The sequence below is a fragment of the Theropithecus gelada genome, chromosome 5, assembly GCF_003255815.1.
Source record: "Theropithecus gelada isolate Dixy chromosome 5, Tgel_1.0, whole genome shotgun sequence".
Lineage (NCBI taxonomy): Eukaryota > Metazoa > Chordata > Mammalia > Primates > Cercopithecidae > Theropithecus > Theropithecus gelada.
The window spans coordinates 151,204,663-151,221,952 of record NC_037672.1 but is presented as its reverse complement, the minus strand read 5'-3'; the positions used below and the strand labels follow the sequence as shown (position 1 = coordinate 151,221,952).

The window sequence follows — 17,290 nt, the reverse complement described above, 5'->3', positions numbered from 1 at the left end:
ACAGTCTCATTTAGCTTTCAGCTTTTTACTTATGAATTATTGCTATTTTGTCTGATTGAGGAAAGTATCCCAATTTCAGCCCTTTGTTTTAAAATATAAAACATTTCCTCAAAAAAAAAAAAAAAAAAAAAAAAACAAATAGAGCTACCATACAATCCAGCATTCCTGATCCTAGGTATATACTCACCAAAAAGAAATTACTATATTGACAATTTATTGCAGTAATATTCACAATAGCCAATATTTGGAAGCAACCTAAGTTTCCATTTATCCAGGTGAATGGATAAAGAAAATGGGATACGTATACACAACGGAGTATTATTTAGCCATTAAAAAAGAAGAATGAGATCCAGTCATTTGCAACAACATGGATGGAACTAGAAGTCATTATGTTAAGTGAAATACAAACATCACATATTCTCACTTATTTGTGGAAGCTAAAAATTACAACAAATGAACTCAAGCAGATAGGGAGTAGAAGGATGGTTACCAGAAGCTGGGAAGGGTCAGGGAGGATTGAGGGGAAGTGGGGATGGCTAAAGGGTACAAAATATAGTTGGAATGAATGAATAAGACCCAGTATTTGCTGGTACAAAAAGGTAACTACAGTCAAAAATTTAATTATACATTTAAAAATAACAAAAAGAGTATAACTAAAATAACTAAAAGATTTGGATTGTTTCTAACACAAAGGATAAATGCTTGAGGTGATGGATACCCCTTCTTACTCTGATGTAATTATTACACATTGCAAGCCTGTATCAAAATATCTCATGTAACCCAAAAATGTATATACCTACTATGTACCCACAAAAACTAAAAATTGAAAAAGAAAAGATTTCCTATTATATCCTTAAATTTCCAAGACTTGGGCAATTTAACCTTTAATTAGTGATGCATTTTTAAAAAATAATAGTAATAAAACACAAAATGGAAAAAGGGAGATAGTGTTAGTCATGATTCTACTAAATATGAATGTATTAAATAATTTTTAGTTTTCATATTAAGCCACACAGAAGAAAATTCAGTGGAAAATTTGATGACAAATTATAAAATAGGCATTAATTTCTGTCTGATGTTTATGAATATATAAAAAGCTATTTATCAAGCACAAAGCTGGGGACACAAAGACAAATGTAACAGCCCTTGTTCTCAAGGAGCTTGAAAATCGAGTCCTGGCCGGGTACAGTGGCTCACGCCTGTAATCCCAGCACTTTGGGAGGCTGAGGCGGTTGTATCACCTGAGGTCAGGTGTTTGAGACCAACCTGGCCAACATGGCAAAACCCCGCCTCTACTAAAAGTTCAAAAATTAGCCGGGCAAGGTGGCGGGCGCCTGTAATCCCAGCTACCTGGGAGGCTGAGGCAGGAGAATCACTTGAACCCATAAGGTGGAGATTGCAGTGAGCCGAGATCCCACCACTGCACTCCAGCCTGGGCAACAAGAGTGAGACTTCGTCTCGAAAAAAGAATACAAGAAAAAGAAAATCAAGTCCTAGTAAAATATATGGCAGAAGACACATTAATAATCACAATAGTTGCCATTTATGGAACTCCTGCTTCACATTCATTATCTAAGTGAATTCTCGTAATAGACATGATTTATAAAATAAAGAAATGGGAACTCAGAGAGGTAAAGTGGTTTGGCCAAGAATCCGAAGCTAGTACATGGTAGAACATGATTCTAGCCGATGTGAATGATCGCAGGGCTTATTTTATGATGTGAATGAATCTTAAAAGTATATGCATGTACATTTACAAAATAAGTTAATATTCAAGGCAAGCAGTTATTTTCAGGAACAATGCTAAACTCAGTGTATTCTCCATTGAATGCTCATTATGACTGTGGGAGAAAGCAATTTTACAGGCAATGTAGGAAATGGAATGAGATGTTAATTAAAATACACAATTCATGAAAAGCAAAGCTGGGATTGGAATCCCAGTCTATTGATGCCCTGAGAAAAAGGGAATAAAAAGGATTTGGGGCCAAAGGCACGAAGAAAGACACGGGTATGTGAAAGTGTTTTACATGTTTGGAAGTAGCAAGTAGTACAGCACACCAAAGAAGTAACTAAGTGTAGGGTAATAAAAGAGGCAGCAGGCAAGTTTTGAAAGACTTTCGGTGTCTCGTAATGGAAACTATACAGTATTCTGTGAACTATATACAACTATAAGCAGTTGAACGAATGTTCGTATCTTTATTTCTAAAGACACCTCGTAATGGATGCACTGCAAGAGAAAGAGAACTAGCTTAGGCCAACAAGCTGAGCTAGACTGCAGCAATGAAAAGTCTGTTACATGGATGGTGTAGTGGGGACAGAAGGAAGGTACTTACTAAAATGTTGATTTGAATATGGAATCCATAGGAACTTGACCACCAATTGAATTTATTGAGCAAGAAAAGAGATAGAATGGTTCTGAAATTTCTGCTTAGGAAAGGAAGGGAGAAGAATAGATGGAGATTATGATTTTTTATTCTGGGTATTTGAGGTAGAAGGACCAATACAAGGACAAAAGTGAAGATACCCTTTAGGCAATTGAAAATAATAATCTGTAGCTCAGGGTAGGGATCTTCACTCAAGATGTAGATTTGAGATTCATCCAGGGAAAATGTGTAAAATGAATTACCTAGGGAGAATATGTAAAATGAGAATTGAGGAGTGGTGACTTATCACCACCTCAGGATTCAGCAGATAAATAGGAACTGCAAAATATATTTAGGGTATAGAAAGATCTAGAAAAAGATAATGTCATGGAGACCAAGGGGAGAGGTTGGGTTGAATGAAAGGAGAAGACTTCAAAATATGTTTGCATTAGAATCTCTTAAAGTACAGTCATCTCTCAGTATCCATGGGGTATTGGTTGTGGGACTCTCCACTGCGTCCCTCCCACTCCCCCATACAAAAATCCATGGATGCTCACATTTCTTGTATAAAATGGCATAGTATTTGCATATTACTTATGCAATTCTCTCATAGAGTTTATTTATTTTTATTTTTTTAATTTCAAATTTTATTTTAGATACAGGAGACACGTGTGCAGGTTTGTTACATAGGTGTATTGCACCATGTAGTGAGCACAGTATTCAATAGGTATTTTTTCAACCCATGCCCCCTCCTTCCCTCCCCTCAGCAGTTCACAGTGTCCACTATTCCCGTGTTTATGTCCATGTTTGCTCAATGTTTAGCTCCCATTTGTAAGTTAGAACATGAGCTATTTTGGGTTTTTGCTTTTGTGTTAATTTGTTTAGGATTATAGCCTCCAGCTCTATCCATGTTTCTGCAAAAGACATGATTTCATTCTTTTTTATAGCTGCATAGTTCACATTTTCCTTATTCAATCCACCATTAACAGGCACCTAGGTTGAGTCCATCTTTTTTGCTATTGTGAATAGCATGGTGATGAACATATAAATGCATGTATCTTTTTGCTACAATGATCTACCTTCCTCTGGGAATATACCCAGCAGTAGGATTGCTGGGTCCAATGGTACTTTGTAGTAAGTTCTTGGAGAAATCGCCAAACTGCTTTCCAAAGTGACTGAACTATTTTACATTCCCAACAATGTATTAATGTTCCCTTTTCTTCACAACCTCACCAGCATCTGTTGTTTTTTGACTTTTTAATAATAGCCATTCTGACTGGTATCTCATTATGTTTTGATTTGTATTTCTCTGATGATTAGTGATCATGAGCATTTTTTATGTTCGTTGGCTGCTTGTATGTCTTTCTTTGAAAAGTGTCTGTTCATGTCCTTTGCCCATTTTTTAATGGGATTATTTGGTTTTTGCTTTTTGATTTATGTTCCTTGTAGATTCTGGATATTAGACCTTTGCCAGATGCATAGTTAGTGAATATTTTCTCTCATTCTGTAGGTTGTCTGTTTACTCTGTTGATTATTTCTTTTATTGTGCAGAAGCTCTTTAGCTTAATTAGATCCCATTTGTCAATTTCTGTTTTTTGTTACAGTTGCTTTTGAGGACTTAGCCAAAAATTTCTTGCCAGGGCCAGTTTCAAGAAGGGTATTTCTTAAGTTTTCTTCTAGGATTTCTATGCTTGAGGTCTTATATTTAAATCTTCAATTCATCTTCAGTCAATTTTTGTATATGGTAAAAGGTAAGGATCTAGTTTCATTCTTCTGCATCTGGTTAGCCGGTTGTCCCAGCACCATTTATTGAATAGGGAGGGCTTTCCTCATTGCTGGTTTTTGCTGGCTTTGTCAAAGATTGAATGGTTGTAGGTGTGTGATTCTATTTCTAAGTTTTCTATTCTGTTCCATCAGTCTGTGTGTTTGTGTTTATACCAGTACCATGCTATTTTGATTACTGTAGCCTTATAGTATTGCTTGAAGTCAGGTAATATGATGCCTCTGACTTTCTTCTTTTTGCTTAGGAGTGAGCGTGTTTAGGCAGAAAAGAAGTATTCAATAGACATAAAGATTAAAGATTTTGATCTAAGCATATTTTCTTAATTTGATTTTTTAGTATTATCAAAGTAATATATACATTTTTTTAAAAATCAAATAGTGTATAAAGTATAGATGAAAGTCAGCAACCACTGCTTCACCTCTCCCAAGGCTAAAACCCTCCAGATGCAGACACTATTAACTGATTTTCTCTGATACTATAAATACAAGTATGTAATGATTTATAACTTTAAACATTATCTCTTAACTTCCTGTTATAATAGATATAGGTATAAAATCCTTATTTTCTCACACTCCAACTCTTTCTATATTCATATCACTGTTTTTCATTTAATCAGTAATTAGTGTTTATATTATATGAATATATTCATGTTTACTTCATAGTCAGATCATATTATATGATTTTATTTCCTTTTATCACTACTCCTCAAGCCCCCAGAGTTTCTTTCTTGATTGCCCAATTGGCTATATCTATGCACTTAATTCCTTGTAAATATCCCATAAGCTTTGTTATCTGCATCTAATTTTTCCTCTAACTGCCTTTCACCAAATATTCTATCAAGCCCTCTTTTTTCATGAAGACCTGGTTCCTACTGCTTTATGCCCTCTCCATCTAGCGTGAACAGTTTGGGTTAATATGCCTATTGCAAGGCTGAGATCCCATAACTTTGGTTTATAGCTCTCCTAGGTCAGGCCAGCACTTCCAGATCCCATGTTTTTCTCTTCCAATAGGTTTGCAGGAAAAGGTGCCAGAGAAGTAAATTATCTGAGCCTTGCATGTCTGAAAATGTCTTTATTCTACTCTTTCATGTAATATACGCAGTGGGCAACAGAGAAGTTGAAAGTATCTTTTAGAATTTTGAAGGCATTGCTCTGTTATTCTCTGAAACTCAGTGTTGCTATTAAGTAGTCCGGTGCCATTCTAATTCATTTTTTTTGAGACGGAGTCTTGCTCTGTCACCCAGGCTGGAGTAGTGTGATCTTGGCTGCCTGCAACCCCTGCCTCCCGGGTTCAGGCAATTCTCCTGCCTCAGCCTCCCGAGTAGCTGGGACTACAGGCGCCCACTATCATTTAGTAGAGATGGGGTTTCATCATATTGGCCAGACTGGTCTCGAACTCCTGACCTTTATCTGCCCGCCTTGGGCTCCCAAAGTGCTGGGATTAAAGGCATGAGCCACCGTGCCTGGCCGCCATTCTGATTCTTTTACTTTGCGTAAATTTTTCCTTCTCTCTAGAAATTTATAGGTTATACTTATCATCCGTAATACTTTAAAATATAATTACATATTTTGATGTGGGTTTCTCCTTGTACTGTGTATTCAGTGTTCCCTTTTAATACAAAGACGTTTCTTTTAATTTTCTTGTATTATTTCATTGAAAATTTCCTCCCCATTTTTTAGTTTTGGTTTGTTGTTTTGCCCTGTTTCATTTTCCTGAATCCTGTTCAATTAGGTATTGGATCGCCTAGATGGATTCTTTGTTAGTTATATTTTATTTCCTACTTTCCATTTCTTGTTTGTGTGTGGGTTTAGTTTTTCTTTTATTTTGGGAAGATATTTCCTGAGCTTTAATCTTCTAAAATTTTTTATTTTCTAATTAAAAATTGAGAAGCTATTATATATTTGTTTTTACTACTAAAAGCTCTTATTTGATGTTTGACTTTTTAAATAATATCCAACTCTTGTTTTATGCACATGTTGTCTTCTGATCTCTCTCCAAGGTATTAATTAGAATTGTTTTAAATTTTATTTTGTTCCTTTCAATATCTGTTTCCACTGTTTTCTTTTTTTCTTTTTGTCTGTATTGAGCTTTCTTTTTCATGCTGAAGGCTTTCTGAAATTAAGTGTTGATTCTTAGATATAAGTGAGGCAATGTCAAAGTCATTAGAACATCTGAGTGAGCTAGAGGGATTTGATTAGCACAATTCACTTTCAAATGAACCACACGGGAAGTTGACTGCTTTTCAGGATGACATACAAATGGCGGTATATGGAGTTCACTTTTCTTTGGGAGGGGACTTTCAGTTCTCCAGAGAAGGTCTTTCAATATTACTAACTCCAAGTATGAACCAAAGGCATTCTTTGGCTGAGAATGAAGAATAATGGGCAAGAGGGACATGAGTACCCTGTATTTAAACCAACATAAATCATCTTCCTGTTTAAATAATCTGAATTTAAAATATTCTTCCTATTAACCAAATACCTCACTGCAATTTTTGCCATGTATTGAGTCTCTCCTTGGTGACCTGAAAGCAACTCTGCTCCTCATGTATCTTTATGCTTCTCTGAATGCTTTTTAAAAGACTTTTGAAAGAGAGGTTTTAGGTCCACAGCAAAATTGAGAGAAGGTGCAGAGATTTCCTATATATCCCTGCCCACACACATGCACAGCTTCCCTCATTATCAATATCCCCACCAGAGTGGTGCATTTGTTACATTTGATGAAGCTACATTGACACATCATTATCACTCAAATTTACAGTTTTCAGTGGGATCCACTCTTGGTACTGTACATTCTGAGTGGATTTTAATCTCTGATTTCCTTTGGCCCACTCATCTGCAACTGCTCTTCAATCTGCTTGCATCTTCCAGAAATTGTTGATATTTCTCATTCATTTCACCCACTAATATCTTTCCTCATTTGTTTAGCTTTATGGACTTAAAACTTATTTATTTTCTTTTTTATTATACTTTAAGTTCTAGGGTGCATGTGCACAATGTGCAGGTTTGTTACATATGTATATATATGCCATGTTGGTTTGCTGCACCCATTAACTCGTCATTTACATTAGGTGTATCTCCTAATGCTATCCCTCCCCCAGCCCCCCACCCCACAACACGCCCTGGTGTGTGATGCTCCCCTTCCTGTGTCCAAGTGTTCTCATTGTTCAATTGCCACCTATGAGTGAGAAAATGCGGTGTTTGGTTTTCTGTTCTTGTGATAGTTTGCTGAGAATGATGGTTTCCAGCTGCATCCATGTCCCCACAAAGGACATGAACTCATCCTTTTTTATGGCTGCATAGTATTCCTTGGTGTATATGTGCCACATTTTATTAATCCAGTCTGTCATTGATGGACATTTGGGTTGGTTCCAAGTCTTTGCCATTGTGAATAGTGCCACAATAAACATATGTGCTCATGTGTCTTTATAGCAGCATGATTTATAATCCTTTGAGTATATACCCAGAAATGGGATGGATGGATCAAATGGTATTTCTAGTCCTAGACCCGTGAGGAATCGTCACACTGTCTTCCACAATGGTTGAACTAGTTTACAGTCCCACCAACAGCGTAAAAGTGTTCCTATTTCTCCACATCCTCTCCAGCACCTGTTGTTTCCTGACTTTTTAATGATCGCTCTTCTAACTGGTGTGAGATGGTACCTCATTGTGGTTTTGATTTGCATTTCTCTGATGGTGAGTGATGATGAGCATTTTTTCATGTGTCTGTTGGCTGCATGAATGTCTTCTTTTGAGAAGTGTCTGTTCATATCCTTTGCCCACTTTTTGATGGGGTTGTTTGTTTTTTTCTTGTAAATTTGTTTGAGTTTTTGTAGGTTCTGGGTATTATCCCTTTGTCAGATGGGCAGATTGCAAAAATGTTCTCCCATTCTGTAGGTTGCCTGTTCACTCTGATGGTAGTTTCTTTTGCTGTGCAGAAGCTCTTTAGTTTAATTAGATCCCATTTGTCAATTTTGGCTTTTGTTGCCATTGCTTTTGGTCTTTTAGACATGAAGTCCTTGCCCATGCCTGTGTCCTAAATGGTATTGCCTAGGTTTTCTTCTAGAGTTTTTATGGTCTTGGGTCTAATATTTAAGTCTTTAATCCTCTTGAATTAATTTTTGTATAAGGTGTAAGGAAGGGATCCAGTTTCAACTTTCTACTCATGGCTAGCCAGTTTTCCCAGCACATCTATTAAATAGGGAATCCTTTCCCCATTTCTTGTTTTTGCCAGGTTTGTCAAAGATCAGAGGGTTGTAGATGTGTGGCATTATTTCTGAGGGCTCTGTTCTGTTCCATTGGCCTATATCTCTGTTTTGGTACCAGTACCATGCTGTTTTGGTTACTGTAGCCTTGTAATATAGTTTGAAGTCAGGTAGCGTGATGCCTCCAGCTTTGTTCTTTTAGCTTACGGCTGTCTTGGCAATGCGGCCTCTTTTTTGGTTCCATATGAATTTTAAAGTAGTTTTTTCCAATTCTGTGAAGAAAGTCATTGGTAGCTTCATGGGGATGGCATTGAATCTATAAATTACCTTGGGCAGTATGGCCATTTTTACAATATTGATTCTTCCTATCTATGAGCATGGAATGTTCTTCCATTTGTTTGTGTCCTCTTTTATTTCATTGAGCAGTGGTTTGTAGTTCTCCTTGAAGAGGTCCTTCACATCCCTGGTAAGTTGGATTCCTAGGTATTTTATTCTCTTTGAAGCAATTGTGAATGGGAGTTCACTCATGATTTGGCTCTCTGTTTGTCTGTTATTGGTGTATAAGAATGCTAGTGACTTTTGCACACTGATTTTGTATCCTGAGACTTTGCTGAAGTTGCTTATCAGCTTAAGGAGATTTTGGGCTGAGACGATGGGGTTTTCTAAATATACAGTCATGTCATCTGCAAATAGGGACAATGTGACTTCCTCTTTTCCTAATTGAATACCCTTTATTTCTTTCTCATGCCTGATTGCCCTGGCCAGAACTTCCAACACTATGTTGAATAGGAGTGGTGAGAGAGGGCATCCCTGTCTTGTGCCAGTTTTCAAGGGGGAATGCTTCCAGTTTTTGCCCATTCAGTATGATATTGGCTGTGTGTTTGTCATAAATAGCTCTTATTATTTTGAGATATGTTCCGTCAATACCAAATTTATTGAGGGTTTTTATCATGAAGGGCTGTCAAATTTTGTCAAAGGCCTTTTCTGCATCTGTTGAGATAATCATGTGGTTTTTGTCTTTAGTTCTGTTTATATGTTGGATTACAGTCATTGATTTGCATATGTTGAACCAGCCTTGCACCCCAGGGATGAAGTACACTTGATCATGGTGGATAAGCTTTTTGATGTGCTGCTGGATTCGGTTTGCCAGCATTTTATTGAGGGTTTTTGCATCAATGCTCATCAGGAATATTGGTCTAAAAGTCTCTTTTTGTGTGTGTGTCTCTGCCAGGCTTTGGTATCAGGATGATGTTGGCCTCATAAAATGAGTTAGGGAAGATTCCCTCATTTTCTATTGATAGGAATAATTTCAGAAGGAATCGTACCAGCTCCCCCTTGTACTTCTGGTAGAATTCAGCTGTGAATCTGTCTGGTCCTGGAATTTTTTTGGTTGGTAGGCTATTAATTATTGCCTCAATTTCAGAGCCTGTTGTTGGTCTATTCAGGTATCAACTTCTTCCTGGTTTAGTCTTGGGAGAGTGTATGTGTCCAGGAATTTGTCCATTTCTTCTAGGTTTTCTAGTTTATTTGCATAGAGGTGTTTATAGTATTCCCTGATGGTAGTTTGTATTTCTGTGGGGTCGGTGGTGATATCCCCTTTATCATTTTTTATTGCGTCTATTTGATTCTTCTCTCTTTTCTTCTTTATTAGTCTTGCTAGTGGTCTATCAATTTTGTTGATCTTTTCAAAAAACCAGCTCCTGGATTCATTGATTTTTGAAGGGTTTTTTGTGTTTCTATTGCCTTCAGTTCTACTCTGATCTTAGTTATTTCTTGCCTTCTGCTAGCTTTTGAATGTGTTTGCTCTTGCTTCTTTAGTTCTTTTAATTGTGATGTTAGGGTGTCAATTTTAGATCTTTCCCGCTTTCTCTTGTGGGCATTTAGTGCTATAAATTTCCCTCTACACACTGCTTTAAATGTGTCCCAGAGATTCTGGTATGTTGTATCTTCGTTCTCATTGGTATCAAAGAACATCTTTACTTCTGCCTCATTTCATTATGTACCCCATAGTCATTCAGGAGCAGGTTGTTCAGTTTCCATGTAGATGAGCAGTCTTGATTGAGTTTCTTAATCCTGAGTTCTAGTTTGATTGCACTGTGGTCTGAGAGACAGTTTGTTATAATTTCTGTTCTTTTATATTTGCTGAGGAGTGCTTTACTTTCAATTATGTGGTCAATTTTGGAATAAGTGCAATGTGGTGCTGAGAAGAATGTATATTCTGTTGATTTGGGTGGAGAGTTCTGTAAATGTCTATTAGGTCTGCTTAGTGCAGAGTTGAGTTCAATTCCTGGATATCCTTGTTAACTTTCTGTCTCGTTGATCTGTCTAATGTTGACAGTGGGGTGTTAACATCTCCCGTTATTATTGTGTGTGAGTCTAAGTCTCTTTGTAAGTCTCTAAGGACTTGCTTTATGTATCTAGGTGCTCTTGTATTGGGTGCATATATATTTAAGATAGTTAGCTCTTCTTATTGAATTGATCCCTTTACCATTATGTTTTGGCCTTCTTTGTCTCTTTTGATCTTTGTTGGTTTAAACTCTGTTTTATCAGAGACTAGAATTGCAACCCCTGCCTTTTTTTGTTTTCCATTTGCTTTGTTGATCTTCCTCCATCCATTTATTTTGAGCCTATGTGTGTCTCTGCACATGAGATGGGTCTCCTGAATACAGCAAATTGATGGGTCTTGACTGTTTATCCAATTTGCCAGCCTGTGTCTTTTATTTGGAGCATTTAGTCCATTTACATTTAAGGTTAATATTGCTATGTGTGAACTTGATCCTGTCATTATGATCTTAGCTGGTTGTTCTGCTCATTAGTTGATGCAGTTTCTTCCTAGCATCAGTGGTCTTTACATTTTAGCATGTTTTTGCAGTGGTTGGTACCTGTTGTTCCTTTCCATGTTTAGTGCTTCCTTCAGGGTCTCTTGTAAGGCAGGCCTGGTGGGGACAAAATCTCTAAGCATTTGCTTATCTGTAAAGGATTTTATTTCTCCTTCACTTATGAAACTTAGTTTGGCTGGATATGAAATTCTGGGTTGAAAATTCTTTTCTTCAAGAATGTTGAATATTGGCCCCCATTCTCTTCTGGCTTGTTGGGTTTCTGCCGAGAGATCCGCTGTTAGTCTGATGGGCTTCCCTTTGTGTGTAACCCAACCTTTCTCTCTGGCTGCCCTTAACAGTTTTTCCTTCATTTCAACTTCGGTGAATCTGACAATTATGTGTCTTGGAGTTGCTCTTCTTATGGAGTATCTTTGTTGCGTTCTCTGTGTTTCCTGAATTTGAATGTTGGCCTGCCTTGCTAGGTTGGTGAAGTTCTCCTAGATAATATCCTGAAAAGTGTTTTCCAACTTGGTTCCATTCTCCCTGTCACTTTCAGGTACACCAATCAGACATAGATTTGGTCTTTTCACATAGTCCCATATTTCTTGCAGGCTTTGTTCATTTCTTTTTACTCTTTTTTCTCTAAACCTCTCGCTTCATTTCATTCATTTGATCCTTAATCACTGATACCCTTTCTTCCAGTTGATTGAGTCAGTTACTGAAGCTTGTACATTTGTCACATAGTTCTCATGTCATGGTTTTCATCTCTAACAGTTCATTTATGGACTTCTCTGCATTGATTATTCTAGTTAGCCATTCATCAAATCTTTTTTCAAGGTTTTTAGTTTCTTTGTGCTGGGTTCGTAATTCCTCCTTTAGCTCAGAGAAGTTTGATTGTCTGAAGTCTTCTTCTCTCAACTCATCAAAGTCATTCTCTGTCCTGCTTTGTTCCATTGCTGGCGAGGAGCTGCATTCCTTTGGAGGGGGAGAGGTGCTCTGGTTTTTAGAATTTCCAGTTTTTCTGCACTGCTTTTTCCCCATCTTTGTGGTTTTATCTACCTTTGGTCTTTGATGATGGTGATGTACAGTTGGGGTTTTGGTGTGGATGTCCTTTCTGTTTGTTATTTTTCCTTCTAACAGTCAGGACCCTCAGCTGCAAGTCTGTTGGAGTTTGCTCAAGGTCCACTCCAGACCCTGTTTGCCAGGGTATCAGCAGTGGAGGCTGCAGAAGAGTGAATATTGCTGAACAGCAAATGTTGCTGTCTGATCATTCCTCTGGAAGCTTTGTCTCAGAGGTGTACCCAGCCATGTGAGGTGTGAGGTGTCAGTCTGCCCCTAATGGGGGATGTCTCCCAGTTAGGCTACTCAGGGGACAGGGACCCACTTGAGCAGACAATCTGTCCATTCTCAGATCTCAAACTCCGTGCCGGGAAAACCACTACTCTCTTCAAAGCTGTCAGACAGGGACATTTACATCTGCAGAGGTTTCTGCTGCCTTTTGTTTGGCTATGCCCTATCCCAAGAGGTGGAATCTACAGAGGCAGGCAGGCCTCCTTGAGCTGTGGTGGGCACCACCCAGTTCGAGCTTCCCAGCTGCTTTACCTACTTAAGCCTCAGCAATGGCAGGCACCCCTCCCCCAGCCTTGCTCCCGCCTTGCAGTTAGATATCAGACTGCTGTGCTAGCAATGAGGGAGGCTCCATGGGCCTGGGACCCTCTGAACCAAGTGCAGGATATAATCTCCTGGTGTGCTGTTTGCTAAGACCCTTAGTAAAGCACAGTATTAGGGTGGGAGTGACCCGATTTTCCAGGTGTTGTGTGTCACAGTTTCCCTTGGCTTGGAAAAGGAATTCCCTTCCCCCTTGCGCTTCCCGGGTGAGGCGATGCCTTGCCCTGCTTTGGCTCTCACTCGTTGGGCTGCACCCACTGTCCTGCCCCCACTGTCCGACATGCCCCAGTGAGATGAACCCGGTACCTCAGTTGGAAATGCAGAAATCACCCATCTTCTGCATTGCTCACTCTGGGAGCTGGAGGCTGGAGCTGTTCCTATTCGGCCATCTTGGTGCGGATCCCATAACTTATTATAAAAGATTTTTTATATCGTTTTAGAAGAATCTTGAGAGGAAGAGAAGATAAAACCTGTGTAGTCAGCTTGCAATCTTTAACCAGAAATCATAGTTTTTCTCTTCGTATTTATTTCTGTTAGTGGCTGATATTTTAATTCTTTTCAGAATTTCAGAAGGAATAGAAAATTCTTGCTAGACATTTAAGATACAATTGAGAGTTTTGAAAAACCCTCTACCAACAAGTTTAGTACTTGTTAAGAGAATCAAAAAGATCCTTTCTGGTCAAAGGCCTTATTTAAAGTTTAACATGGTAAAAGAAGCTTCTCATGGTTGATAGAATAGGAGAATAGGAAAAAAATGCAATAGTAATCAGGGCAACAGTTGTGAAACATGGAGTGAGTTGGACTGGCTACAACCAACAGTTTCACAACTGCAAAAGAGCCATCATAGATGACTTGATGTCTTGCATAGGTTGTGTACAGAATATCTGCGCATCTACCTTCATATTTTTTATTTTTTCTTCAAGTCATTGAGAAACCTTTTCCTTTCCCATTTAGTTTCATGCTAAGCAACATATTTCTCTCCATGTCAAAGAATCTCACTTCTTTTTAATCTGACAAGACATTATGTAGGATGCCTGAAGTTGTAACATTGTGAAAATAATGGTAATTATGGCTACAGTAGAAGAGTTGATAGAAACTTAACTTTGATGTCTTGGCTGAGACTTTAGATGACATTGAGAGGTGCAAGCAGCAGGGGAGAGAGCAGTATGAGTTGATTATTTTTGTTAAAATATTTCCATATGTATCTGACTGACATTCATACTAACAAAATAAACTTTCCACATATAATTATTCCAGAAGTTAGGCTCCATAAGTGTGATATTCAGGTGGTTATTCTACTAATATTCCAACTCTGATAATGCAGAAGGCAGTCTGTGTTCTTCATGAATAGTAGATTTAAGCACTGATCATTTAATATTAAGTGGAATGCAAACCAAGACAGAGTCGATGTTTATTTTATGTCATTTTTAAATTTAGGATTGGAAAGAGAAAGAACATTTATCAAGTGAGCTAACAATGAAAACAAAGTGAAAGTGTATCAACTTTCAAGACTTAGTTTCTTAAAAGGTAGCCCCCACAACTGGCTAAGACTAATTCCACTTCTGAAATAAAGAGCATCTTCTCATTAATAACTCATTTTATTACTCAGTCGCCCTCCTAGCCTTCATCGTGTTTAGAGGGGAGTGAAAAATAAGCCAATAATTATACATTAGAATATGATGTATACACAGTAAGAGAGGTATGTTCAACAAGTATCATGAAGCATAGGTTTCCAGTTGACCAACACATGAGCCTGAATCCCAGCTCTGTCATGTAATATGTGTATAACCCTGGGGAAATATTGAGAAACCAACATTCAGTACTTACTAAAGAAAAGCAAATAAGGCAGCTCCCTGCCCTTAATAAACTTACAGAAGAGGCAGACAAATATGTTATGAAGAAAAAAGAGTGATGATTGCTATGGCAGAAGAATATACAGGGCGCTATGGGAATACATAAAGGTGCATTTAAATCGAATGAAAGGTCCATGAAAACCTCGCAGAGATGTGAGCTTTGAAAAACCAAGAAAGTGTAAGGGCTAGGATTCCATGTAAAAGCAAGGACAAAAAAGTTTATGTGAACATGTTCAGGGGTTGGATAACCGCTTAGAGACATGGAGAGCAAAAGAAGGGTTTTAAATAGGGAGGTCAGGTTTTCAAATTAGGATTTTAGTTAGAGCAATTGAGTGCAATATAGAGGGTGGATGGAACAAGAGGAGACTCACAGTAGGGAGGTTCGTAATTTATCAGGTATTCCTGGTAAGAAAGGATACAATAAATATAGAGCATTCCAGGTAAAAATGGTGAGGGGCTGAGGCTACAGGGGACTGGCTTGTCCAGGTTTGCCTGGGACTTTAGTGGATGTAGCACTGAAAGTCCCATGTACAGTTTGCCTGGAGTATCTTGGTTTTAAAAACACTGCAAGCTCATGTCCCAGGAAATTCTTCACTCCAAGACAAAGCGAAATGTGATTACCATACATGAGCACTCTGAAGGTAGGAATGAAATGGCTGGGAACACTAATTCAAGTGACATCCAGGAGGTAATACCGATAAGAGACATAATTAGTTGGACGTTGGAAGGGTAGTGAGAGAACGGGAGAAGTTGAAGACAGTAATAAGGTTTGTAGTTTGTTTGATGGAGAAGCTCAATGTAGCATCATCCAAGAGAGATTAAATCAGTCTATGTAAATTCTTTCAGATCATGGACTTTTACCTCTACTTTACAATCCTAGCCAATCATGCATCTTCTGTAAGTGTGTTCATCATAGCGGCGTCCTGTCTGAATTCTAGCATTTCGATGGATTTGCTATTTGGATCCAAAAGTATCAGTACAAAGCATCTTTTAGTGGCTACATCTTTCGTTGGTTCAGTGAGGTGGAAATATGTAGTAGTATCCAGACCATGACATGGCAGGGTGGAGACAGTCTACTCATCCAAAGTACAGGTATTAGTGTTTCTATTTTTTTAGATTATTCATTGCAGGACAGGATTGAATTTTACAGTCTGGCTCTCCGAAATGGTCCATTTTGACTTTAATGCCTCATGATCTCTGGCAGCTTGCTGGATTTGGTTCTCTGAACATGCCAAAAACAAATAAATTTCAGGGTGCCATTCTTATGAAATACATTTTAAATGACGCCATTTAGAAAATCCAAGAGAGAAATAAAAGTAACTAGTCAGCTCATTTTAAAATTTTCAACTAGATATTTGATATTTATGTTGTTTTTCTAATTCCTGGATGATGAATCACATTCTTTGATTCTTTTTCTAAACCAGCTTGATTGTCCAAGCCACAGATAAAGGGATGCCCAGGCTTTCTAATACGACTATAATCAAGGTACAGGTGACTGATATAAATGACAATGCCCCAGCTTTTCTCCCCTCTGAGGCAGTAGAAATTGCAGAAGGTGAGTGTGACAATTTGGCATAGTGGTTTTAACTTGTATAATATTTTTTACTATTTTCTTTAGCCAGACACTGTATTAACATGAGTGCTAATCCTCAACAACCATGCAAACTAGATCATTTTTGTCTTCATTTTGCAAAATAGAAAATGGATGATCATAAGTTAAATATTAAATGTCAAAGGAGTAAAATGTTAAAGCTGAGATTTGTACTCAGATCATCTGGAGGCCAAGTCCCCATGCTCCAACCATCATCCCTTATAGTATCTGTTTATAATGCAGACATTTCTTACAAATTATATCCACTCTATGAAGAAGCATATTTTGTTGGCTGTGATAACCATTGTGAACCTCCTCTAAGAAGAATCAACATTCATAGCTCTGTCAGTCTTTTCAGGATACTAATAACAACTAATTAGTGAATTAGATGTTTATTGCAAAAAGCCATCATTTTTCCCAGAATAACCTTATCTTCAACATTTGTACCACACTGATGGTAGAGGTTGAAACTAGAAATTTTTAAGTGAGATGCTGGTTAATCTTCACTATTTGGGTCTGTGGGTTATACAATGATCCCATAGTCTGTGGACCCAAAGTTGTCCACAGTCAATGGCTGCGCTGGTGAAACACGACCTAAGTCTTTATAGTTGAAGTTGAAAATAATGGTGGCCCCTTGCTTGCCTCTCTACTTCACTCTTAATACTAAATTAATTCCTGAAATGTTTCTAATATTTTATTATGCTCACTTTCTAAACAGATTACAACCATCACTCTCACAGAGGGAAATATTCCAGAAATGTCTATGCATAGAGATATCTACAAATCTTATCAATAGCTTACAAATCAAATAAATTCTCTAGTTTTGCCTCTTGCATATTTGATATATTTTCATTTGATTTTATTGAAGGTTCTGTTTTTCAGCACATGCAATTAGTGTTAAAATATAGCAATGGGCCTAATATAAGTATATCACAAGAAGAAACTACATAAATCAAAACATACTGAATAGTGTATGGTGTGGTTGGTGCACATCAAGAGTGTTCAAGCT

At 37.8% G+C, this 17,290-nt stretch overlaps 1 protein-coding gene across 1 annotated transcript in view; it reads left to right on the top strand.

The window, feature by feature from the left end:
* DCHS2 (dachsous cadherin-related 2) overlaps nucleotides 1-17,290 on the top strand; it is a 265,954-nt gene that overhangs the window by 241,646 nt on the left and 7,018 nt on the right. The window contains exon 17 of the mRNA XM_025385992.1: nucleotides 16,115-16,245. Within this exon, the coding sequence (XP_025241777.1) occupies nucleotides 16,115-16,245 (131 nt within the window). The remainder of the gene's footprint in view (nucleotides 1-16,114; nucleotides 16,246-17,290) is intronic.